This window comes from Leucoraja erinacea, chromosome 18 (assembly GCF_028641065.1).
Source record: "Leucoraja erinacea ecotype New England chromosome 18, Leri_hhj_1, whole genome shotgun sequence".
In the NCBI taxonomy this organism is placed as follows: domain Eukaryota; kingdom Metazoa; phylum Chordata; class Chondrichthyes; order Rajiformes; family Rajidae; genus Leucoraja; species Leucoraja erinaceus.
The window spans coordinates 30437528-30464302 of record NC_073394.1 but is presented as its reverse complement, the minus strand read 5'-3'; the positions used below and the strand labels follow the sequence as shown (position 1 = coordinate 30464302).

The 26775-nt window shown below is 42.6% G+C and overlaps 1 protein-coding gene across 1 annotated transcript in view; it reads left to right on the top strand.

Annotated features, from left to right (window-relative positions):
* Positions 1-26775, top strand: part of dgkza (diacylglycerol kinase, zeta a) — a 263694-nt gene that overhangs the window by 210480 nt on the left and 26439 nt on the right. The window contains exons 31-32 of the mRNA XM_055649718.1: positions 5295-5329; positions 24958-25004. Of these exons, the coding sequence (XP_055505693.1) occupies positions 5295-5329; positions 24958-25004 (82 nt within the window). The remainder of the gene's footprint in view (positions 1-5294; positions 5330-24957; positions 25005-26775) is intronic.

Genomic DNA, 26775 nt, shown 5'->3' with positions numbered 1-26775 from the left:
TGGTTCCCAATTGGGCCCCGCACCTCCTAAGGCCGTCCCTGGTCGTAGGAGGTCTTCGTAACTCTTCCTCGTGCTCGTGAGTGGTCTCCGCGTACTCGTGGCCTCAAGTAGGTCGCAGCGTTTTTTTCCAGCCTGATAAAAAATGTCCATGAGTTTAAAAAAAGGTTGGCATGGAAAAAATTGATACTTTTTACTTGTAGGTAGGTCGTAGGTAGGTCGTGATGGTAGTCGTAGATAGTCGTAGGTTGGTAACTGGCCTGAGAAAAAAAAAAGCAAACATGACATCATTTTAACATGTGATCATTTCCCACTCGTAGCTAGTCGTACTTGGTCTTAGGTGTGGAAGACTGAGGTCGAGGGGGGGTCATAGGAGGTCGTAGACATAGTCGGAGGAGGTCGTAGGAGGTTTTTTACTTCGGCGGGTCTACACTACCTTGACATTTTTTTCAACTTGTCTAGGGTCTTCTAAACTCGTGGATTAGGTCATCCAAGTGGGACAGGCCCTTTACTCCAGCATTTTGTGTCTTAGAGTCATGGAGTGATAGAGCGTGGAAACAGGCCCTTTGGCCCAACTTGTCCACACCGGCCAACATGTCCCAGTTACACTAGTCCCACTTGCCCGTGCCTGGTCCATCCAAACCTGTCCTATCCGTGTACCTGTCCAACTGTTTCTTAAATGTTGGGATAGTCCCAGCTTCAATTGCCTCCTCTGACCACTTGTTCCATACACCCACCACCCTTTGTGTGAAAAAGTTACCCCTCGGATTCCTATTGAATCTTTTCCCCTTCACCTTAAACCCGTGTCATCTGGTCCTCGATTCATTTACTCTTTCTTTGGTATCTGTAGTTATGTTGGCCAGATCACAGCGAAAGATATTACAGCTGCCAAGTTGTTTCCCAAGGTATTGACTTTCCTCAATTTTCCCACGTCTGGCATCCCAATTCCTGTTTGTTTGTTTTTTTTTGTGTGTGTGAGTAGTACCAGCCTGGGAGGCTTGTTGTATTCACTTACTTATTTTTATGTTAAGCTTAGTGGGAGATGTGAAAATTAGGCCGTGCGCGATAGGGAGCCTTGGGAAACATCGCGATTCAAGCTGTTGCATTCTCACCAGGATTTACTGCAGGATAAAGCCAGGGATATTGGAATGTTAATCGAAATAATTTCCTGATTCAAACAATCTACAGCTGCTGGTGAGGGTTCCCCTCCTAAATAATAATGCACTTTGCAAAAGTTTCATTCTGCAATCCATTATTGTCATTGTTCATTGAGCCCACTGGGACAGTCAAGTCTGTCAGTCTTATTACATTAATGGATCAATTAGATCCATTTAATTTAATTTTACACATTTAATCTCAGTCCATGAGTTTCCTGGGCTCCATGAAAATCGGGCAATGAAATTGAGATGAGTGTCAGTGAGAAGACCTGGCAATAGATGGGGCATGTCCCGAATGCTTCTGTTAAAACCATTGGAACTTGTAACGGTAGGTGAGTCGAGAGTTAATTTGCAGAGTTCGATCTGATCACCGCGCTGGAGTTCTGTTCTACCTGATCAGCAACGGTGTTACTACTGGTCTGCAACATAGCAACTTAGGTGAGAACCAACGTGACCAGCAGAAGAAAGATCAGCACCAACAGAACCATCGAGACAGAAGTACAAGAACAGCTGCAGCTGTTACACAGATGCGAGGGACTTATTGTAGTCGTAAGCCAGCTTGCAACTGGCCATAGGGGCGGCATGGTGGCGCAGTGGTGGAGTTGCTGCCTTAAAGCGCCAGAGACCTGTGTTCGCTCCTGACAACGGGCGCTGTCTGTACGGAGTTTATACATTCTCCCAGTGACCGCGTGGGTTTTCCCCGGGTGCTCCAGTTTCCTCCCACTCTCCAAAGTCCTAGCAGTTTGTCGGTTAATTGGCTTCGGTAAGAGTTATAAATTAGCGCTCGTGTGTAGGATAGTGCCAGTGCATGGGGATAGTTGGTCGGGGCAGACTCGGTGGGCCAACCGGCCTGTGACAGCACTTTATCGCTAAACTAAAAACGAAATAGACAACACAGGTTGTGCAGATAGTGGATATGCTTTCCTACTGTGTCAGGAGAATCAGGATGTCCTGTCAGGTGGTAGTGGCCAGCTGTACCTGATATCCCGTAAACCTGGCAGCCGTGCTTTAACAATGACTGTTAAAACAGGCTCCAATCTCAGTTTGTGTAGGAATTGGAGGAACAGCACCTCGTATTTTGCTTGTGTAGCTTTCACCCCAGCAGTATGAACATTGACTTCTCTAACTTCAAATAGCCCTTGCTTTCCCTCTATCTCTCTCCATCCCCTCCCCTCTCCCAGTTCTCCAACCAGTCTTACTATCTCCGACTACATTCTACCTGTCCCACGCATTCCCCTAACATCAGTCTGAAGAAAGGTCTCGACCCGAAACGTCACCCATTCATTCCTTCTCTCCAGAAATGCTGCCTGTCTCGCTGAGTTACTCCAGCATTTTGTGTCTACCTTCCAATCTCAGTTTGTCTGGTTCACAATCCTTCCAGGATCCTGCCAGGGACACTAGCAACGCTTTGCTGTGCCCAGAAATGCTGGTGCCTACCATGCTCAGACAGGTGGTCACACCAACATGTCCTGTGTTTATGTGTATCAGAGTGAGCAAGCACCTGGATTTGCAGCTCTGGCTATTTTCCAGTATAGGACGATACACCTTTGGTAAATAGTTCAGGAGGATCCATCAACCACAATGTTTCCATTAGACTGCAGCTGGTGTGCAATCACAAGAAGATATTTATCGACGTGTCTGTAATATTTCCACCAAGTACTGCGATGCTTTTGTGCTGTGGAAGACTACACTTCCTGTTCTCATCATACCTCAGATTACCATCTGATGAGAGATCAACTCCAGAAGGCTGATAACAGCATAGAAAAATCCACAAGTGCCAGAGATGGCATGATGAAAACTATGTAATGACAAAACACAAAGTGCTGAACTCGTCGGGTCAAGCAGCATGTGTAGAGGGAATGGATTGGTGACGTTTCAGGATAGGGCTCTTACATAGAAACATAGAAACATAGAAACATAGATCAGCCAGTTTCCCACATGGATACAAAGCTCATCAATGCAATCTGATGGAACGCCAGCCAGCACAGCAAGAATGGGAACAACGTACCACGATGAACAACTCAGGAGATTCAAATCGTGGACAAAATCACAGATGAAAGAAGATACATGTGAAAGCAGGAGGATGAGTGCAAAGAAACCTAATTTGAGCACAAGGAAGATTTACCAAATGGCCAAAAATGAAACCCAATCTTGAGAAATGTAAGATGTTCCACACTAACCTTAAGATAAAGAGACAGCTAATCAGTGGAAGATGATGTAATTAGGAAAGAGAACAATATTGCCTTTGATGACATTCAATAGCACATTGATGATGAGAAACAAGACTGGCCTGAATGCATTTTCCTGAGTGATACTTACAAAATTCTTAAGGGGTTGGACAGGCTAGATGCAGGAAGATTGTTCCCGATGTTGGGGAAGTCCAGAACAAGGGGTCACAGTTTAATGATAAGGGGGAAATCTTTTAGGACCGAGATGAGGAAAACATTTTTCACACAGAGAGTGGTGAATCTCTGGAATTTTCTGCCGCAGAAGGTAGTTGAGGCCAGATCATTGGCTATATTTAAGAGGGAGTTAGATGTGGCCCTTGTGGCTAAAGGGATCAGGGGGTATGGAGAGAAGGCAGGTACAGGATACTGAGTTGGATGATCAGCCATGATCATATTGAATGGTGGTGCAGGCTCGAAGGGCTGAATGGCCTACTCCTGCACCTATTTTCTATGTTCTGTTTATGTTAATGGATCCCATGAAAGGTAGGATATGTGTCATACACAACACACCTTCTAGGTGAAGATCTGAATGTAATTAGTTAATTGATGCTTATAAAATTTCATGCAAGTGGCCACTTTATGCATGCATGCTTACAGAACATCATGCAACTGGCAGTTTATCCATGGACAATAGCAATATCCCAAAACCCTCCAATAACCGAGCCACTCATGCTTGAGGCCAGCTATCCCAAACCCTGCAAACAAGCTGGGATGTGCACAGATGATCCAAAGTATCCTATTATCAATGGCCTGAGAGGTGTTGACGTTATATCGAGATGTTTGGGATTTGAAGAACACAGCATGACATTTCTCACCCATTAGACAATCAAGATTCATGACACTGTCAAAGACATGGATCATTTTCCATATCTCAGGAGCCACCTATCAACAAACGTGGTCGAATTCACCATGGACTCCAGTGTACAGCACTTGCCCTGGCTGCATGACGGAAAGAGTGTTCAAAGACTAAGTCCCCAAATTGAACAAGGTCACCGCCGTTTTAAATGCTTCAGAGTTGTGGACAACCTTCAGATGGCTCCCAAAACACTGAAGAAACACCTCCAATGATTTCTTGCAAATCCACCTGCAGATTGGGTGAACCAATATAAGTGTCCTCTTCCAGAGCAATATTGAGGCAGTAATCAATGCTCGGCCTGCAGGCCGGTGGGCAAGCCACATTGTCCAGATTTCCAAATCTAGACTCCATCATGACAAACATTTCCAGAAAAACATGGAAAACACTTCATGAATGGCCACAGCTACTCAAAGTGGAGGCCAGGTTTCCAGAAAGGCAATAAACATCTCAGGTTTCTACAACGGGAGCATCTAGAGGTCATTCACAAACAGGAGTGTTCAGTCCGTTTGTTTTCCTTGACAAGCATCTCCGGTTCCAACTACGGCAGGGTTGTGGATGTCATTTTGGAGTCTTCAGCCACCTCATAACCAACTGGAATGGAAGCAAGTCATCCTCAATGCTGAGGAAGCACCTGAGAAGAGTAATCCTCTCCGTGAGTGAAGCACTGTATGGATTTAAAATAGTGTGTGTGTGTGTCTGTGGCCTGCAGCATGGAATATTTCTAGCTTCCTTTGCTGCAACTCCATGCCCTGTGTTCACCTGTCGCTCAAGCACAACAAAGAAAAACATTGTGTCGGGAGGAACTGTAGATGCTGGTTTAGACTGGCAATAGACACTCAGCGGGACAGGCAACATCTCTGGAGAGAAGGAATGGGTGATGTTTTGGGTCGAGACCCTTCTTCAGAAATATTTATTGAAATGTTTCCTCACTGCTTGAGACGTGCAGGCTTTGGAGATTGCGGGCGCAATGTGACCTCATGTTGATTCGTTGATGGCGAGAGTAATGAAGGCAAAGTGATTTTTCTTCTCATATATTGATTCAATTTTGTTTTCCAGACCTGAAAATACCACCACACCGAGCGCAAGTGGAGGTAAGGACACCAGATTTCTATCATTCCCTGAGATTACTTGACAGATCCTTATCAGAGGTTGGCAAGACATCAAAACCACAGCTGCTGATTCAATACCACCAGAGTAACCCTTACATGTATCTGTATGCTGTATCAGTAGCAATTGAGTAATCCATACTTTATACTGTATAAAGTTGCAATAGCACTTCCCCTGCCTTACTGTAAGAATGAAATACTCCTATCATGCTGTTGCATTAACACTTTAGTATCCTTTAAGGCCCTGTCCCACTTGGCGATTTTTTCAGCGACTGTCGGCGTCATATCAGTGTCGCGAAAAGATTTTGAACATTTCAAAATCCAGTGGTGGCAAAAAAAAATTGCGACACTTGGAAAAACACCGCTCGTCAATACGTCATCACACCGCGCTAAGGGATATTATAGTCTAACTTAATGTAGTAAGTCAAAACGTCAGTCAATGATGCCAGCAGTCGCCGAAAAAATCGGCAGGTGGGACAGGCCCTTTACTGTTTTACGAGTTACACTTGAGTATATTTTACCCTGCTGTTTCATTGACTGTATGGATTCCTTACCGTGCTGATTAATTAACAGGGTAATATCTGTTACCTGCTGCTTCATTACTACTATTGTATTCTTTACCCTGCTGGTTTGATAAGATTTATAGTATCCTTACTACATTAAATTAAGGGCCTGTCCCACTTGGGCGTCATTCACGCGTCATTTACCCGACATTATTTACGTGTCACGACGCACGTGCGTGACGCACAAATGACACCCAAGTGAGACAGGCCCTTTAGACTATATAATATCCCTTACCCTGCTGTTACAGCAACACTATAAGTCCCCTGCCACATCATTCCAGTAACACTTAATATCCTAATTTTTAACATGCTACCCCACCTGTTCTTGGTATTTCAGATATGAGATCCTTTATCCCACTGTTTAAATAATATTATAGTATCTTTTACTCTGGTGATTACTTAGCCAAGGTTACCAGATATTTCAAGAAGACCAGCATACTTATCCTCCAGAAACATAATAGTTTATGTTACCTGTTTTTCCAGGAACTCTCCACTTTCCCTTTCCCTGCTGTTTCTGTAATGTTATAGTATGCCTTGTCTTTTTTTTCAGGAACAGTGCATTATTTCTCATGTTACAGTATCAGTAATTATAGAGCATTGACTGTCCCTCGTTCCGCTGTGCAACACCAATCTATTAATTAACCTGCCATGCTTGTGGACTGAAGAGAGACACAAATTGCTGCAGCAATTCAGCATGACAGGCATCATCTCTAGAGAGTAGGAATGGGTGACGTTTCGAGTCGAGACCCTTCTTCAGACTGAGAGTCAGGGGGGAGGGAAACGAGATATGGAAGGGTATAAGGTGTGAAAAAAACCCAGATCAAAGCAAACGATGATCAAGGAAATGTAGAATGGTTCATTGTTGGATGAGGGAGAAGGTGACAACAAGGCATATAAACACTAAAACTAATCAAGTGAAACTAGTAGGAGAACTAGGGTGGGGGAGGGACGGAGAGAGAGGGAAACAGGGAATCCTGTGGACTGTTCTTGGGAGCAGAACTGTTGTAATTTATACCAATATAATAAGTACAAGTAAACCCTTGTTTTAACAGATCTAAATTTCAACGGATTTTGGTAATAGTCGACTGATCTACCAATGGCAGCTCGCACAGCCTCCCCTGCCGCTCGCAGTGCCGGCCTCTTGCAGAGCCAGTTTGCTGCCACGGGAAAGTGGGGGGAAAGGGAAATATGGAACTTGTGAATGGGGGATGAGCTTATGGAGGAGGGGAAAGGAGCAGGATGACTGGGGTTGTAGGAGATGGTGGGGGAAATACGCACCTTGGGGAGGGAGCGGGTGAAAGAGGGGAGGGGTGCAACCAGTATTACTTGAAATTGGAGAATTCAACATTCATAACGTTGGGTTGTAAGGTACCCAAGCAAAATAAGAGCTGCTGTTCTAGGTTGCATCTGGCCTCACTCTGGCAATGGAGGAGTCCAAGGACAGAAAGGTTTGTATAGGAAGGGGAGTTAAGCTACCAGGAACTCCAGCATGTCATGGCAGACAGAGCCAAGGTTAATTGAACACTGTAAATTGCCTCCAGATGAAGTGAATGAAAGGTGAATCAGCAGGTGTTAATCGGCACGTGTGAGAGAGAATAGATTACAGGAAAATAAAGGGAGGGAGAATGGGATTGATGTGATTGTTCTGACGGTTGACATGCGCTCAATGGGCAGAATTTAGTCACTGGCTATTAGCAATTGCAGCCACAATTTATCTGTCACTTCTTGTTGGCCAGTGCTACATGGACCATAACCAGCATCTGTGCTCCAAGTAACCTTTTATTTATAATCACATTAAAGTCCATTCAAATATCAGGGACGAACAGAACAAAAAAACACAGAGACTGGTGCCATCTAAAAGCTCAAGAAAGGTTTTGTTACAGTAAGGGGTTGAAAATCTATGTTCACAGCAATTGTTTTAAATGGCTGCTCAAGTCTAAAGATAATAGTAATAATGTAATAAGTATCTCATCGTTGCCTCAGGTTACAAGGAGCTGATCCTATTTTTTCTGGTAGTCCGAGGCGACTGTCAGCTAGATGTTTGAATCCCAGCTTGAGAACTTGCAATAGAAGGGTGATGCAGTGTCGGGGCGGCACAGTGGTGCATCTGGTACAGCTGCTGCTTTACAGCACCTGAAAGCTGACGTCAATCCTGACCTTTGGTGTTGTCTGTGTGGAGTTTGCATATCCTCCCTGTAAACATGGAGGTTTCCACCGATGCTCCAGTTTCCTCCCACATTCCAAAGGCACGTGGGATTTGTAGGCAAATTGGCTTCTGCAAATTGCCCCTTGTAAATTGGACTGTATAAGGGATTGCAAAAGTGGGAGAATATAGAACTAGTGTGAACAAATGATCGATGGTCAGCATGAACTTGGGGGATGATGGCCTGTTTCCATGCTGTATGTTTCAATCAATCAATATCTTTCAATTAATTTAGGGCAGACAAGTGAGGGTGATTACTAGGTTTTCCTTCCCTAAAACATACTGAGAATTCATTTTTTAATCTATTTTTCCCATTGCATCTTGAGGGCAGATTGTTGGCCCTTTACCTCTATTAATGTTCTGAAAGCAAAGCCATCATCTCTTTTCCTTGCAGTTGTGACTTTCTCTCACAACCAACATGCGATGGTGGGAGCAGACACACCAGTGGGTCTGGATACTACTGAGGTATTGAAGATAAAACAAAAATAGTGAGATACAGCACAGAAACAGGCCCTTAGACCCACCAAGAACATGCCAAGCATCAATCGCCCATTTTTACACAGATCCTATCATAGCCCATTTTAATCTCCACACATTCCCATCAGTTTCACCCCTCAACCCCAGATTCAACCACTCATCTACATACTGGGGCCATTAAGTGGGGTATTAACCTTCCAGCACACACATTCTGGGGTGGTAGAGGGAAACCCCTGCGGACTTGCAAACTCCACACCGAGAGCACCAACGGTCAGCATTGAATGTAAGGCAACAGCCCTGCTCACTGCAACACTTTTAGCTGCATGTTTGGATTTTTCTAATTTCTGTTTACAAATAACTAGTGTTTCTCAGTAAGTGACGGAGGTCAGGACTTAAGTGATGTCTCTCTGTAGGTCAGTTTCATCCTACAATGTTCAGACTAGGTATTTCTCCATTGGTTAGGAACACCAGGCTGCCTTTCCTCATCACACATCTGTGCACAGAATACTGTGAGGAACGACAGTTCTAGGCGATGAGCATTCCCTTACCATACTCTAACTGACAGACAGAAGCCTCCAGCAGGGTTTGACAGATTCTGGACAAGCGTGGCTCAGCTGAATGATTCCCTACAGTATAATTAGCATTCTTTCTCAGTCGGCAACTAAATGGGGGAGTGTTTGACCACTGTAATCAATTCCAGTTGAATGCAAGACTTATGAGCAAATCAAATGCAGTGGGATAGTGGGGGATTTTTAAGAAGGGAGTTGTTGTGGCATTTCGGAATCTTTGGATGTGAAACTTGACTATTGATCTATAGATGCCATTGGGTTGGTGGTGTACAGCAAGTGCCAATGCCATTAACTTCTTCCCTAAAGTGACATAGTACAACTACAAAAGCTACAGCTATTTGATTTGAACTGATTAGCATCTTCATGGTCAAGGAGTAAAATTCCTGGAAACCGTCCCGTAATCACATTCTGGGAATTCCTTCACCAAGTAGGAATAAAGACTGGCGTAATCAATTCCAGTTGAATGCAGGACTTGTGGACAAAACGAGTGTGGCACGGTGGCGCAGCAGTGGAGTTGCTGCCTTACAGCTCCAGAGACCCGGGTTCGATCCTGACTACGGGTGATCTGTACGGAGTTTGTACGTTCTCCCGTGCCCTGCGTGGGTTTTCTTCAAGGTCTTCGGTTTCTTGTCACACTCCAAAGACGTACAGGTTTGTAGGTTATTTGGCTTGGTATAAATGTAAAATTGTCCCTAGTGTTTGTAGGATAGTGTTAACGTGTGGGGATTGATGATCGGTGCAGACTCGTTGGGCCAAAGGGCCTGTTTCCGTGCTGTATCACTAATCTAAACTGAACCTTCCCTGGGACAACTGGAGATGCGTACACTGGAGCAGGAACAAATTATGTCAAAAATTATTTCCCAGCTGATTTTATTTGTTGGGGAACTACCTGTAAGTAGCCAGCGGGGATAGAAATCATTTGCAAAAAAATTAGTTGGTGTACTGAAATGCAAATCTTTTGGCCACCCAACCACCACTTGACTTAAGCCATCTTAAGTCAGGTGTTGCTTGCCCCTACACTGTATTAATAATCAGTTCAAGGTACTAATCTATAAAAACCCAACATGTCATCAGAATGTAAAAGATTTAAATTGTCAACTATCAGTGGGTGCTTTGAAACATCAGGTTAGGATGTAAAGAGGATTGGGAATAGGAGCTACTGATTGTGATGGCTGCCGCAATGCATATTTTAGAGACTGGAAAGAGAGAAGTGGGATAGTTGTGAGCTTATTCATAAAATAATTTACAGCCAGGAAAAGTGGCAGGAAAATAGAGAGGCTGAGAAATTGTTATGGGCTCGGATGAAAATTATTTTGGAACCCAAGAGATTTGAAGTGAAATGTGACAGAAGTTGGCAGTGAGAATGGAAAGAGACAAGAGAAAAAGATATACAAAAGTGCTGGAGAAACTCAGCGGGTGAGGCAGCATCAATGGAGCGAAGGAAATAGGCAACGTTTCGGGCCGAAACCCTTCATCAGACTCACCCGCTGATATATTAATGATTTGGACGATGGAATTGAATGCAACATCTCCAAGTTTGCGGATGACACAAAGCTGTGGGGCAGTGTTAGCTGTGAGGAGGATGCTAGGAGGCTGCAAGGTGACTTGGATAGGCTAGGTGAGTGGGCAAATGCATGGCAGATGCAGTATAATGTGGATAAATGTGAGGTTATCCACTTTGGTGGCAAAAACAGGAAAGTAGAGTATTATCTGAATGGTGGCCGATGAGGAAAAGGGGAGATGCAACGAGACCTGGGTGTCTTGGTACACCAGTCATTGAAAATAGGCATGCAGGTGCAGCAGGCAGCGAAGAAAGCGAATGGTATGTTAGCATTCTCTTAATCTGAGGAAAGACATTCTTACCATAGAGGGAGTACAGAGTTCACCAGACTGATTCCTGGGATGTCAGGACTTTCATATGAAGAAAGACTGGATAGACTCGGCTTGTACTCGCTAGAATTTAGAAGATTGAGGGGGGATCTTATAGAAACTTACAAAATTCTTAAGGGGTTGGACAGGCTAGATGCAGGAAGATTGTTCCCGATGTTGGGGAAGTCCAGAACAAGGGTTCACAGTTTAAGGATAAGGAGGAAATCTTTTAGGACCGAGATGAAAAAAACATTTTTCACACAGAGAGTGGTGAATCTCTGGAATTCTCTGCCACAGAAGGTAGTTGAGGCCAGTTCATTGGTTATATTTAAGAGGGCGTTAGATGTGGCCCTTGTGGCTAAAGGTATCAGGGGGTATGGAGAGCAGGCAGGTACAGGATACTGAGTTGGATGATCAGCCATGATCATATTGAATGGCGGAGCAGGCTCGAAGGGCCGAATGGCCTACTCCTGCACCTATTTTCTATGTTTCTATGCTGCCGCACACGCTGAGTTTCTCCAGCACTTTTGTCTACCTTCGATTTTCCAGCATCCGCAGTTCCTTCTTAAACAGAGAAAAATATATGGTCAATTGAAGAAATATATCACTCATAAATGGCATTTACTTTTTACTTTTTATCATTAGAAGGGTGCTGATGTTAAGGGAGGGGTGTCTTTAGTCCTGTTCTCATCATTATGTGGCCATTTTCCTTTAAGCATTACTGACCATGTCAAACATGGGATCCTATCCAGGATACTGACAATTTTATTCAAGCATAGAATGCTAAATATGCCGGAAATATAAAATCGGAAAATGTTGGAGGTTCTCATGACGCCAGCCAGTGACTGTGCAGAGATTAATTAGATTGACATTTAGGGCGGGTGAATTGCTGTTGTTATTCTGGTGGAGGATGATATTCTCAACTAAGGCTGCAAGCCTCGTTGAATTTTATGAGCAATAACAGTCCTTTACTCATTTCACATGATGAAGAAAGGGGTTTACGGTGACTGAATGCATGAAAGATTACAGCAATTTATTTTGTAGGTTTTCTATGCACTAAAGGCAATAAATGGGAAATAAATTACCGACAACAACACACTTGTGTCATGCAGGTTTTAGATGGTTGATGTATTACTAAGTTGTCACCCCAGCTTATTTACGCAGCAGGAAGAAATCAAATGAACACATCAATGCTTGGTACCCTTCTGGACTGATTGTATTAATTCATCATCACAACCCGTTCTAACCACTGCCAACTGCCAGTGGCAAACCCATAATCACACAATACTTTACCTTGGTGCTAATCAGAGAAAAACACTCCTCCTGCAGAGACAATCTACTTTTCGAAGAAAGAATCTATAATTATTCTCCTGGATAGTTTTTTCTGTTAGATCGGTGAGAATGTGCATTAAATTGTCGCACATTGGTGTACACTTAATTGACATCTACTTTTCGTGTCCACCTTGTCACAAATGTTGACCTCGCTGTCATCGTCCATCCTGAAAAGGACGCAAGCTTCCGGCGACAATCAGTGGGAGCCATCACTTGTTGCAATAGATGATGGTGGCAGCAGAATTAGCTCAGGATACTTCCAGTTTCCAGCCCCTCGAAGTGGCCACTTCTGCTATGGGGCCCTTAATTGAATAGAATGCTACTACATCACAGCACGTGATTATAATAATTTATACGTGCCTTTACATACTGATGATATGTAAATTGGCTTTGTGTAGATTAGTACCTTGAACTCATAATACATTGTATGTGCAACCAACACTTCCAGAAAAGATGGCTAGCGTCAGGAAGAGGTTAGCTATCAAAAAGAATTGTATTTCAGTGCAACAACTGATTTTTCAAAATGGTTTCCATCCCCCTGGTTACTTATTTTCTAATATATGAAAATGAGCCGGGGGATAATTTTTGATGTATATTGTTCCTGCTACAAAATCAGCTGCCAGGAGCTGTGCAGCAGTCGCCATTTCTTTATTTTCACTGCTGCAAACAAAAGTTGTTTTTGGATTTTAACTAGGCTAAAATGCTATGTCTGTTGTAATGCTTCAAATGCCCACTATGTCATATTGGCGGATTTCCTAGATATATTCACGTGATTGAATTGGCAGATTGGGTCATTTTCTCCTGCATGAATTAAATATTATATCGATGTGGAGAGTATGTTTCCACTAGTGGGACTGTCTAGGACCAGAGGCCATACCCTCAGAATTAAAAGACGTACCTTTCGAAAGAAGATGAGGTGGAATTTCTATAATTGAGGGCGGTGAATCTGTGGAATTCATTGCCACAGATGGCTCTGAGGCCAAGTCTATGGATATTTGTAAGGCGGAGATTGATCGAGTCTTGATTAGTTTGAGCGTCAGGAGTTACGGGGAGAAGGCAGAGAATGGGGTTGAGAGGGAGGGATAACTCTAAAACTCCTAAGATTCAAAAGCTGATCCCTATCCTGCAAGAGAACAGTGGTGTACTTGAAAAACATTGTTTGATAGTTGTGAGTTGAGTTAGACACCATGAAGGAAGCAAAAAGCTTAATATATACAAGTCTGTCTTCGTGATCATTTTTTCCCCAAAAATGTCTTTTGCACGCATTTGAAAATATAATTTCAGTAAGTGAAATTGTAGAAAGTGTTTCTTTAGCAGTGTATATGGTTAGAAAGAGTTTAATGATGCAGGGGTGTACATTTCCATCACTTCACAAATCGCACCATGTTATTTTAAGGCCAGTAAATTGCCCGATAAACTGCAGCCAACATCCTTGGTTCTGTGGCCTTGGCTGTGGTGCAGATTTAGGTAATGTGCTTTTCTAATCAAACCAAAGTGCACTCATCCCTTCACTGCAGCTCAGCCTGATGTGTGGTTTCCAGCTTGGCTATCAAAGCTGAGCATGAGCTGTAAGTCTCCTGGAGGAATGGAAAATAACCATTGCTCTCTAATCCACGGGGACTCTCATCAAAGAATACAAAACTACCAGTAGAAAGCTTCAAAGCCGGACAAAAATAAAGCAAATTATCAGCGATGTACTTATTCAGGAATTCTCAAATCATACGGTTTAAAGGGATATTGCAATAATTCCTGGATAGTTTAGTTGAGAGCTCTAGCGTAGAACAGGCCGTTCAGCCCACCGATCCCTGGCTGACCAATGATCACCCATACACTAGTTTTATCCTATACACCAGGGACATTTTATGGAAGTCAATTAACCTACAAACCTGAACATCCTAGGAATGTGGGAGGAAACCAGAGCAGCCGATGAAAACCCATGTGGTCCTAGGGTAACCTACAATCTCCTAATGGGTGTCTGCTGTTGTAAAGCAGCAAATCCACCGCTGCATCACCGTGCTGCCCTTGTAATTCAGAATACGCCTGATAATACTTCGGCTATGTAATATAAGCCGGAGATATCCAACGTAATATTTTGTCTCTCTCATGGAGATGGCCATCACGGCAAGATCGGCATTCAGTGTCCGACCCATATTGCCCTGATTAGATCTAGAATCACAACCCTCTGATAGCAAAGAATCAACATTATAGAGTTATACAGCATTGAAACTGGGTCTTTATCCCATCTCATCCATGCTGACCAAGGTGTATTCCTGAGCAAGCAGTATTTTTCCTGCATTTGACCCATATTCCTCTAAACCTTTCCCATCCATATACCCCTGCAAATATATGTTAAGCATTGCAATTACTCACCACTGCCACTTCCACTGGCTGCTCATTCCATATATCAACCAACCTCTGTGCGAAAACCTGCCTTTCAGTCCCTTTTAAATCTTTCCTACTCACCTACATCCTCTCGTTTTCAACCCCCCCTACACTTGCAAAAAGACTATTGCAATCCATGTTATCAATCTGAGGTCACCCACCCCTCAGCCTATTGTACCCTCAGCCAGTCTTGTTCAAATTGTGCGGATGGAGGAGAGATTGTACTCAGTGGCATTCCAATACATCTCTTGCCTTTGTCTTTCTAGGTGATGAGGTTGCAGGTTTTGGCAGCATCTCCAAGTTACCACATTGATATTTGCAGATAGTATACATTACAGCCACTGTGCACCGCGAATGGAAGTTCTGAATATTTACGGTGGTGGATGGGATGCCAATCCTGCGTATTTGTTCTAAACTGTGTTGAGCTTAGAGTGTTGTTGGAACTGCATTCATCCTGTCTCGTGTTTGTGGGTACAGGAAGGCTTGAAGGTATCAGGGGGAGGGTTGCTTGTTACAGGAGAAAGCCTTTCACTGTACCTCGGTACACGTGACCATAAGCTAAACTAATCCTCCAACCTCTTTTAACTTGTCGAATGAAGCTTTTGGTTAATGGTGTTAAACTGTGGGATTACGAGGGGAGGTTATTATATTGTCTCTCTTAGAGACAGTTACTGCCCAACACCTAATGTGATTTGTCACATATCAGCCACCTGGATGTTGTCCATGGCTTTTTGTCTGCAGGTGCTGACTGCCTCATTTTCTTAAGTTGTGAATAAAGTTGTACATTGTGCAATCATCATCAACCATCCCTCCTCTGACATGATGGAATAATTCTCTTGCAAACTGCCACGATGTATCTCCATGGTGATGTTTTGGCACTGAGACCTGGCCTTCAATCCCCACACTTTCCCTTTCTGTTGGTTATAATTCTAGCCAGAAGAGTGTTTTCCTCATAATTTCTCTTGTTTTTAGTTTACTATAGCCCCATGACACCATAATAGTCAAATGTCATCTTGATCTAAAAGACAGGAGCTTTCATCTTGCCTCAGGAGTTCAAATCACTTGTCATTATTTGGGTCAGGACTGTAAAGAGTGCCCATGTCCATTATCAACTGTGTTCTCTATTGAAAAAAATGCCTTATTCATTAGATTTCCTTTTTAAAACTTCCTCTCACCCTAGACTTATGCCATCACTTGCATGAGATAAGAATTCTGACCAACTACCCTATCAGTCCCTATCATAACCTTACATACTTGTATCAGGTCAACCCTCAGCCTCCTTCACTCCAGAAAAACATGCCCAACCTATCCAGTCTCTCCCCATGATCAAAGTCCTCCAGTGCAGGCAACATCCTGGTGAATATCTTCTGCCCTTTCTCTTGTGCAACTTCTTGTAGTACAGTCAAGTGTGGCCTAACTCCCTGAAACACCTGGATAAGAGACACACCTGTATCAGACTCCTATGCGTACACAACAGCTCAATTTTCAATTCCATTATCCCAAGACCATCTCCAAACTCGTGGAACTTGAAGTCAACACTTCCCAGCTGTTATCAGATAACTGAACCATCCTATCACCTACTAGAGAGCTGTCCTAACCTACCATATACCTCAGTAGATGACCCTCAGACTATCTTTAATCGGACTTTACTGTACTTTAGCTTGCACTAAACATTAGGCCCTTTATCCCATATCTGTACACTGTGGACAACTTGGTTGTTATCATGTACAGTCTTTCCGCTGACGAGATAGCATGCAACAGAAACGTTTTTCATTGTACCTCATTCCATGACTTTCTGTTTAGGTACATTCATTAGTGTCCTCCCATTTTATATAAACGCATTTTGTCTTTGAGCACATGAATGAAGTGGAATTTCATTCTACTCTTGTTGGTCCACATTGTCTGATGTATGCCCAGTTTAGAACAGCCCGATATGTCCTGAGACAATCCATTTAGCATGGTATATGTGACATAAAACATGAAGACAAGACGTTGTCGTTAGGAGGGCCATACTGTCATCCTTCCTTCCTGCCAGATAGATCTGCAGCAAGTTGAATTTTGCAAATGAGGACAATTAATTGTATCCTTTGTGGTGATTTTTCCCACCATCTTCCACAACCATTGACTCAGTGGCAGGGTCCTTCAAGACGATGCACTCAATCAGTGCAACCAAGCCATTATTGATGATGGACAATTAAATTTGTCATCCCGAGTCCATTCTTTATCCTTTCTATCTTCACTGCTTCTTCCAAGTTGTGTTTGGCATGACAGAGTATCATCAGTTCAAGGAAGGGTGATGTTAATCCTTTCACTGAGCTGAAGAGAATATATATTTTAAAGCAATGCTTTTATATAAGTTCTGTCAGAGCTCTTCCTCCTGGAACGTTAGTTCAGTTTCTCATCCCAGACGAGCCTGTCCTGCTGAAATTTCCAGTATTTTCTGCTGTTATATTACATATACAGCATCTGCAGTTTTTGAAAAATATTTATTTTACTTTTATGTAGGAAAATGCTTGTAATTGACTTTAGATCATTTGAATGTGAAGCCAACCAAAGAGCCGGGATTTTCCATGCTATTTTATCTATTTTCAATGAGTGAAACTCTGGAGCTGTGACAGAGTAGACCATGTACCCACCCTCTTGTGTCTGCTCTGACAATCAGTTAGGCTGTGGCTGTTCTGTGGCCAAACTGCATTTACCTTCCGCACCATATTCTTGTAACATGTTTGGTTAATTATATAGACCAAGTTTAACTTATCATTTGCGCAAGACAGATCCATATACCTGCTATAGACACAAAATGCTGGAGTAATTGAGCGGAGCAGGCAGCATCTCTGGAGAGAAGGAATGGGTGATGTTTTGGGTCGAGATTAGTTGGATTTGGAGAAAGCAATAGCCTGCTAATTGCTTCTTTAATTTTTGTTCCAGATTTCCCTTGTTTGAGCTGATAGTTCCCTTCTCTATGCCTTGCCGACTGAATTCCGTACATTTTCATCCCAATTCCAGCCCCAACAAACAGCTTTACTCTTCGGCCCCCACTGGCAAATGAGGCCCCAGCTGTCAGCTCACAGCAGCAATTGGTCAAAAATGTGTTTTTAAACTGGCTGTAGCCTGAAGCGAAACATCTGGCGAAACAATGAGTTGCCACAGCGAGCAATAATCAGGTGTGCTTGTCAGCCTGAGGCCGTTTGGGTAGCAAATACAACAAGGGCGGCAGCACGGTGGCGCAGCGGTTGAGTTGCTGCCTTACAGCGCTTGCAGCGCCGGAGACCCAGGATCGATCCCGAGTACGGGTGCTGTCTGTGCGGAGTTTGTACGTTGGTAAGCCTAAGGTTTGGCTGATGTCTCTAACAGTTTTATTCTTGTTTCTCAGTCTCATATGAGAGAATGGAGCAGCTGAGCTTGTACACTCATGAGTTTTGGAGGATGAGAGGGAATCTTATTGAAACATATAAGATTGTTAAGGGTTTAGACACGCTGGAGGCGGGAAACATGTTCCCGATGTTGGGGGAGTCCAGAACCAGGGACCACAGTTTAAGAATAAGGGGTAAGCCATTTAGAACGGAGACGAGGAAACACTTTTTCTCACAGAGAGTGGTGAGTCTGTGGAATTCTCTGCCTCAGAGGGCGGTGGAGGCAGGTTCTCTGAATGCTTTCAAGAGAGAGCTAGATAGGGCTCTTAAAAATAGCGGAGTCAGGGGATATGGGGAGAAGGCAGGAACGGAGTACTGATTTGGGATGATCAACCATGATCACATTGAATGGTGGTGCTGGCTCGAAGGGCCAAATGGCTAACACCTGCGCCTATTGTTTATTGTCTATTAATATTAAAGAATGATCAGGAGCTAACAATGTACTTTTAACAGTTCCATCTTTAAACTTCATTTGTCCTTTGAATTTATTCAAGTACATTTGGGCAACTTAAAATAAAAGCTTTTTCATGGAAAATGTGTGATCCAATGTTTTTATGCACACCTGTGGTCATATACGCACTCACGCCAACAAATCCACACACTGGGTCATCTTGCAATTGTTTCATTAACTAGTTTAGCTTGGAACAATTGAGTATATTCAAGAAAGATATCATTAGATTTTTTAAATATTAAGTCACAGGATTGATGTTACAGGATTGTTGCAGGTAGCTGACAATGAGGGGGAAAGATCAGGTATGATCTTATTCAATGGCAGAGCACAGGCAAGGAGCCAAAAAAGTTGTGCTGCAGAGCACAGACAAAATGTAATTGCTTCAATGTTTCTTTCTATAGTAGGGTGGCACAGTGGTGTAGCTAGTAGAGTAGCTGCCTCACAACTTCAGAGGCCTGGGCTTGATCGGAACCTCCAGCGCTATCCTTGCGGAGTTTGCATGTTCTCCCTGTGACTGCATTGGTTCCTTCTGGATATTTCCACCCAAAGGTTGGTAAAGTAATGTGTGGGTGCGTGATAGAATCAGGAAGGAATTGACAAGAATGTGTGCCGGAAAACAAACAAAGTCCTGTATGATTAGTCTCATAGCGTGCTTGATGTTCAGTGTGGACCAAAATTGAGAAGAAAGCTTGTTAATTTCTCTTTGAGAATTTAATTAAATCAATGGGTCAGTTTAAAGAAATTGGAATTAATATTGTTTCATCATTCTCAGATACTTGTTCTATTTCTATAATCCAAATCAAATTTGTTCATTTATATATAAATTATGCATTGCATTATTAATCACAAGATTGAGCAACTGAATAATTAATGTCCAGATTTACAGAAAAGAATAGTACTATAGATCCTCTATCTGACAGACACTGCTTCACAGGGATAATGCACAATTGTCATGAGTTCTGGGAGTTTACTCAATTTGTTTCACTGCTAAGCATTCAACAAGGGAGAAATATCTATCATCCTGAGCCTTTTATACCCTTGAGTAGATTTTTAAAAAACTTAATATGTTTATTTTTTTGGTAGAAACTCATCACTTTCAAATTCATAGCTTCAGGCAATAATGCTAATGGCCTCCTTTGTAATCGGTGATGTTTGGCACATGGCTTCATCTCCTGACATCTATTTATTTGCTTATCTTCACCATTTGAAGCACTGGGCCAGAATTAGAACAGTGTCAACGGATAGGAAGCAAATGTTCAGTCAGATGTACTTGCATCTTTATACAACTTCCCAAGTCCCAAGTCGAGTTTGGTATCATATGCACAAGTATGGTGAGGTAGAGGTACAATGGAAATCTTGTTTGCAGCCACATCACAGGCCCATAGGCTTGGACGATACACAAAACATAAATTAGAATGAAGATTTAAGTAAGTAGATTTCACAGGATGTAATTGTCAATGTCTGCAGAGTCTTGAACAAAATGTACTTTGGAGACATTTTATGGATTGTGTCCAAAAATGTGTGTATTTTTGTCGGCTGGTGCTGATAGCACCACACCTTTGGCCTAAAGTACAACAAGATAGCTAGCAAATCAGCGTTCAAGCCAGCCAAAATACGGACGGCATGCATTCTTCCTTTCATAGGTCACTGGACCGAATTTCTCCTTCACATCCTGAAGCAGGCAGGTGCAAGCAATTCTCAGCTGCATTTATATCCTGATGGTTGAGCTCGCCTGTGGCAGGACTTTGCCTGTCAAACAGCTTAAAGGTCAGCCACTTTTTTTTCTCCAAAAGACTCTCTGTGTAATTTAAAGGAGAGATGAATGATGAGGCCCAAGTCTAGTTGTGCTTGTCTTTTTTTGGATTCCACTGCTGCTGAACCTTACACAAAGTGTTGGGATTTCTGTACGTTCTTCAGCATTAGTATTTTCATGAACATGTTTCAGGTGCTAGGTGTGAAAATGTCTTGGAGCTTTCTAATACTGGGGCATGGATTATTTTTGTTGTGAACTAAGATGGACGTAGACGACTGAGACGAGGAAGGCTGCGCAGAAACCTTCAACAATTTGTACCACTATTCACACCCACGTGCACACATTCAGTAAATACATCCAAATTACAGCCACAATTACAGCAAACGGGTACCTTAGTATCTTAAGTTTAGCGTAACCTCATTAACCCAAGTCCTAAACATACATTCCTAAACACAAGGGGCGGAAATCCCGTGGGGGCGAGGGTGGGGACTAGTCCCCCGCCCCTGTTTTGAGAGGTGGGGGACGATCCCCCCCATTTTTTGTAATCCAGATTTTAAAACTCGGTGAAATCTCCGCTTTCCGTGAGACAGTGGGTGTGAGACTGATGATCGAGGGCGCCGATTGGACGAGGGAGACGTTGGTCAGCAGGCAATGGGGGGAGGGCGGGGACCATGATGATTCAGCGCGATGATTGGAGGAGGGAGCAGCCGCCAAGAAATTGTGTCCCCCATGTTTTGATAGCGATTTCCATGCCTGCTAAATACACAGTATTAAACAAAAGTGTTTCACAGTATCTCAGTACACATGGCAATAATAAACATTCCTTCTTCATAGCTCACAAAGAATTGGACATTTGGTCAAGAAAGGACTGACATATATATCATCACTCGGAATGTCAGAATGCCCCTAAGTGCTGTGGAGTCAATGCAATACTTGTATATATTCACTGTTGTATTGTAAAAAAACATAATAGGCAACAGCCAGTAATTCCACCATAATCTATTTGATAACTAGAATAACTAGATAATTTCTTTTAGAACATCAATGTATAAATGTCATATTTCTGCGACATAATCCTGATAGGAATGCACCTATCTGCGTCTTTCCCAAATCTGAAGATAATATCCAGTTACTAAAAAAACAGCAAAGGCGTTCAGCGGGTCAGGTAGCATCTCTGGAGAAAGTGGATTGGTGATGTTTTGGGTTGTGATCCTTCTAAAGCAATATTTGAATAGATAGATTTGGACAGATAGATATATGGATCGGTGACTGGTTGGTCAGTGTGAAGAAGGGTCCTGACCAGAAATGACACTTATCCATGTTCTCCAGAGATGCTGCCACTTGAGTCGCTCCAGCACTTTGTATCTTTTTTTGGAAACCAACATCTGCAATTCTTTGTTTATCATGTTGCTAAAGTTACTTGAGCAAAACACAAAATGCTGAAGTAATTTGGTGGATCAGGCAGCACCTAAATAGGAATGGCTAGGCGATGTTTTGGGTCAGAACTCTTAGAGTCATCATGATACAGTGTAGAAACAGGCCCTATAGTCCAACTTGCCCAAACCGGCCAACATGTCCCACCTTCCACTAGATCCACGCTTCTTCATATCAGTCATCTCTATCCATTCATCTATCTGCAGAAATCTATCTGTTCATGTATCCAAACATCACCTATCCATTCCCTCCACTGATGCTGCCTGACCTGCTGAGTTACTCCAGCACACGTTTCCAGTACCTGCAGTTCTTTATGTGTCCACTAACGTTACTTGATTGAAGGAACGGGTGATGTTTCAGGTCAAGACCCTTCTTCAGACCGCAAACGTCACCCATTCCTTTGATCCAGCGAAACTGCCTGTCCCACTGAGTTACTCCAGCATTTTCTGTCTAGCTTCGGTTTAACCCAGCATCTGCAGTTCTTTCCTCCACATACTAAAGTTACTTCATTGCTCTTGGTGGGAACTTGGTATAAATTGGTTACTTGTCTCTCACGTGGCAGCAATAACCTTCAAAACTTACAGCATTGACCGTATAGAACTTTGGGTCATCTGATTTTGCAATTGGTGATAGATATCGGCAGCAAAGGGAGCCTCGGTGGTGGTGGGGCCTCGCGGTCGATGGTGGTGGGAGGGGAAGATAATGGGGATCCGGCGTTGGGGGATCGTTGTGAGAGACGGTGGGGGAACAAAGGGGGAATCCGGTGTGGGGCAGGGGGGTACTCTAGTTTAAAATCCACTGCCCAGGGGATAAGTCTGTGTTTGTTCATTTGTTCCGTTGAAGGCGCTGTGTACACGGCAGCCAGATAACAGTCGCTTGTCTTTTTCTTTTTGTTTTCACTTTTGATTTCAAGTTTTTGTGTACTTTTTTGTGACCAATTCCCCTCCAGGGACGAATAAAGTTTTATCGTATAGTTTATGAAATGTAGCCGTTAAAATGTTGGTTCAGGAAAATTGCCTAATTTCCATGTCTGTTTACCTTGGCTTGCATTATGCTTTGTAGCAATTCTTAAACAGTTTAAAGGTTTTGGTTCATTGACCTTCACAGCTGTAGCTTGCTACACCCAAATGTCTCCTTGATAAAACAAAAATGTATCAGCAATTCAGCTGCCAAGCACCGTGCTGTAAATGTTGAAAACACATTTCAATTGTTTGCATTGCTTTTTTACCTCTATGAATATGATCTGGGTTCATAACTGGAAGCCATATATGCTGTGGTGTAGTTGAGCAACTGAGGGTCAGACAGCATCTCTGTAGAACATGGATAGGTGACGTAATATGCTGGCACCCTTCTTAGGACTGATTGTGGTGGGGGAGAGGAGAACGCTAGAAGAGAGGAAGGGCAGGACAAAGCCTGCAGAGTGATAGGTGGATACAGATGAGGGGGCTGGAGGTTGATGGGCATATGGTGGGACAAGAGCCCGAGATGAAAAGCCAAAAGGTCTAAGGATAGAAGAGATGAGAATGATAAACCCAGACGAAGGAATGAAGGTGGAAGGGGAGGGGGACGAGAAGAAGTGTGTGCGAGTCCAGGATTGTTGTAACTTTATCAAGCTCCTGCCAGTAGAGGTCATTCCTTTTACATGTCCTATGAGGTTCATGCTTTTTTATCAGTGATATTATTGTAAGACCACACAATTCCAAATTTCTGTAAGCCCAGGATTAAGTCTAAGGCTGTAAGATGTCATTGTTTATGGTGGGATGTGACAGATTCTAGCACTATGCTGTGCTTTTATTACAACTGTGCCAATACTTGGCATTTTATTGGCTACAATGCGCATTGACATTTCCTGTGGGAATGAAAAGATCTCTCAGTAAATGAAAATATTTATTTTCTTTCACTAGTTGCATTAAAGTCTTTAACTAGCCAATAAAACGTGTGCAGCATGTTACAATGTTTTATTGTCCCTGTGCCTCACCATACGTGTGAGTATGACAATAACACGGTATTAACATGTCTGAGATGATGTGCCTTGAGCCATAAGGATAGAAAGGCTGGAAGCATATTACAGTCTTAAGAACACAAAAACATCATTCATGCTACCCGTAACTTTTTCTTTTCAATCAGGATATTTTAATAGCATCATATGGGTTACTATTTACAGAGCTGTCACCCGTTCTAAAGTGATGCTATTAATATCACCCTAACTTCTTAGGTTAAAATTTGCGTGTGCACCGATTAGTACCACTTAATATTGTAGTTGTATCATCAAATACATTTGTTATGTGTTTTGGACTCGGAAAAATGGGGAGAACTTTAAATAATCACAAAGTCAAAGTCAAAAGTCGTTTTCTCTATACCACTTTTCACTCGCCCACATTCCTCAGCCAACTAACTCTAATCCCATTCCAAGTTCCTTTTTTCAAGTTGTCTTTCAATGACAATATTCCCCTCCCCCTGTGCTGAATTTACAACTATTAATGATGGTGGATTGTCGTCAAAAATGTTATGTTCAAGTAACAGAAAATATGTTTATTCGAAGAATTGCAAAATACACTACAAGTCCAGAGCGTGTAAAACCCCTGTCCCACTTAGGAGACCTAAACAGCAACCTCTGGTAACCTTGCCCGCCACCCAAAATAAAATCAAGATCGATGTGACCTGCAACTTTCTACCACCTCCCACGCATATGAAGAAAACCGGCTTCGACTAGACCTGCGACTAAAAAATTATCGATTTTTAAAACAGCAACCTATTTTTAGTCAAGGCCGGTTTTAATCATGATGAAAAAATAGCAGCAACCTAGATGAAGCCTCGACCACGCGGAAACCACTTTCGACCATTAGGGAGAGTGACCAAAACCTCCAGTGACCTCATGGAAACCTTGGGTGGCGGGCAAGGTCACCAGAGGTTGCTGTTTCCGTCTCCGTAGTGGGACAGGGGCTTAAGAGAGGGGTTAAAATTCCAGGAGTTGTATGGAACTTCCCACAGAATACAAGGCAAAGGAATGAAGTGAATCGTGGAACATTTCTTTCATTTTTCTGATGTTACAAGAGATCAATTGAATTTAGCGGAATTGTGGTGTCATGTTTTTGAGTAACTGCTTGTTTTAGATATTATCAGTTTTCAGAATGGCTTTGCTTAAATTATGACATTTCTTCTTTTAGTAGATGAGAACCTTCTTCATGCAGTAAAGAACGGTGACCTACAGCAGGTAAGGCAAAGCTTTGACAGAAAGCCCATTGTGTTTTATAAAAAACAATATCAGTGATATTTAACCAGCTTAATGCAATGCCTGGTCTGAAGAATAGCCAGAACTATCATGGGTTCTGAGCAGTTTACAGGGGACCTTGATTATGTACTAGTTTCCTGTGGTCTGGGCCATAAAGACAACTTGCATGCACGTAGCACCCTTACAAGATAGTTAAGGATCTCAGAAGTCTCGTGAGATAAACCACAACCAAGCAAGGATACACCTTACAGGATCAGGTTAAGGAGGGAATTCAAGAAAGATGAATAGCATGATTGCACAGAGGAAGTCTGGGATGTTAATAATTTGGATGAGGTCATTGAAGGCTTTGTGGCCAAGTTTACGGATGCTACGAAAATAGGTGGAGGGGCAGGTAGTGTAGAGAAAGTAGGGACTCTGCTGAAGGATTTGGACGGGTTGGGAGAATGGGCAGATAGAATATAGTGTAGCAAAGTGTGGAGTCATGCATTTTGCTAGTAGGAATAAAGGCGTAGATTATTTTCTAAATGGGGAGAGAATCCAGAAATTGGAGGTGCAAAGGGACTTGGTGCAGGATTCCCAAAAAGTTAATCTACACGCCGATTCAGTAGTAAAGAAAGCAAACGCAATGTTTGCATTTATTTCGAGAGGGCTTGTACACAAAAACAGATGTAATGCTGAGGCTGCATTTGGAATATTGTGAGCAATTTTGGGCACCATATACGAGGAAGGATGCACTGGCTCTGGAGAGGGCCGAGAAGAGGTTTACAAGAAGGTTTCCATGAATGCTTATGAGCATGGACTTTGAGGAACACAGACTGTAGAAAATATCAGGGTCGCAGGAGGTTGCAGAGATGGGTGTGGGACATTGTTTAAGAAGGAACTGCAGATGCTGGAGAATCGAAGGTACACAAAAAAGCTGGAGAAACTCAGCAGGTGCAGCAGCATCTATGGAGCGAAGGAAATAGGGTTGCCTATTTCCTTCGCTCCATAGATGCTGCTGCACCTGCTGAGTTTCTCCAGCTTTTTTGTGTACCTTTGGGTGTGGGACATTGTCTGATGGAATGGTGTTTGAACACTCAAATACAACTCGAGGTTTGTACATTTACCAGAGAGGTTTGCTGCAGCTTCATGTGAAAGCATCTGCTTGACTCCTGCGATTAAATTGGTTTTTTTGGTTTATTTTGTTCCTCTGATTCGCCTGTGCTGTTTCCATCTTCAACTAATGTCAGGGTCAAGTTTCTCATTAATTATCCTCCAGAAGTAATAATTGAAAACTTATTTTGTGGAAACATATCCATTATATAAAAGCAAGACATTATTTCCCTTAATGCATAAGGGCAAGAAAAAGTAATTTATGTCAGCGAGTTTCATTTTTTCAGTTTCAGTCACAATTTGTTTTACATTCTGGGCTTATTAAATTCTCAAGGGAGGAGGCTTATTGTAAATAACATTTAGAAGAAAATTCCAGAATCTAGTGAATGGTAACTGACTCTCAGGAAATTTTAGTACCAGCTCTTATACTTATTCTTATTTGCAAGTACAAACGTGTTTAACTGCTGTTTAACTGTTTTCATTTGTAATGTAATTTTCAATCTTTTCCTTATAATGTGATAATTATATCACTGCTGATTTCTTATAGCGCATTTATAGCAACAAGCTACCAGAGTTCCATTTTAATGTACATTTCCCATTATGGAAACAAAGCATGTGGCTCATCTGGTCTGCGTTACTGATTATATTCTGTAAAAAGCTA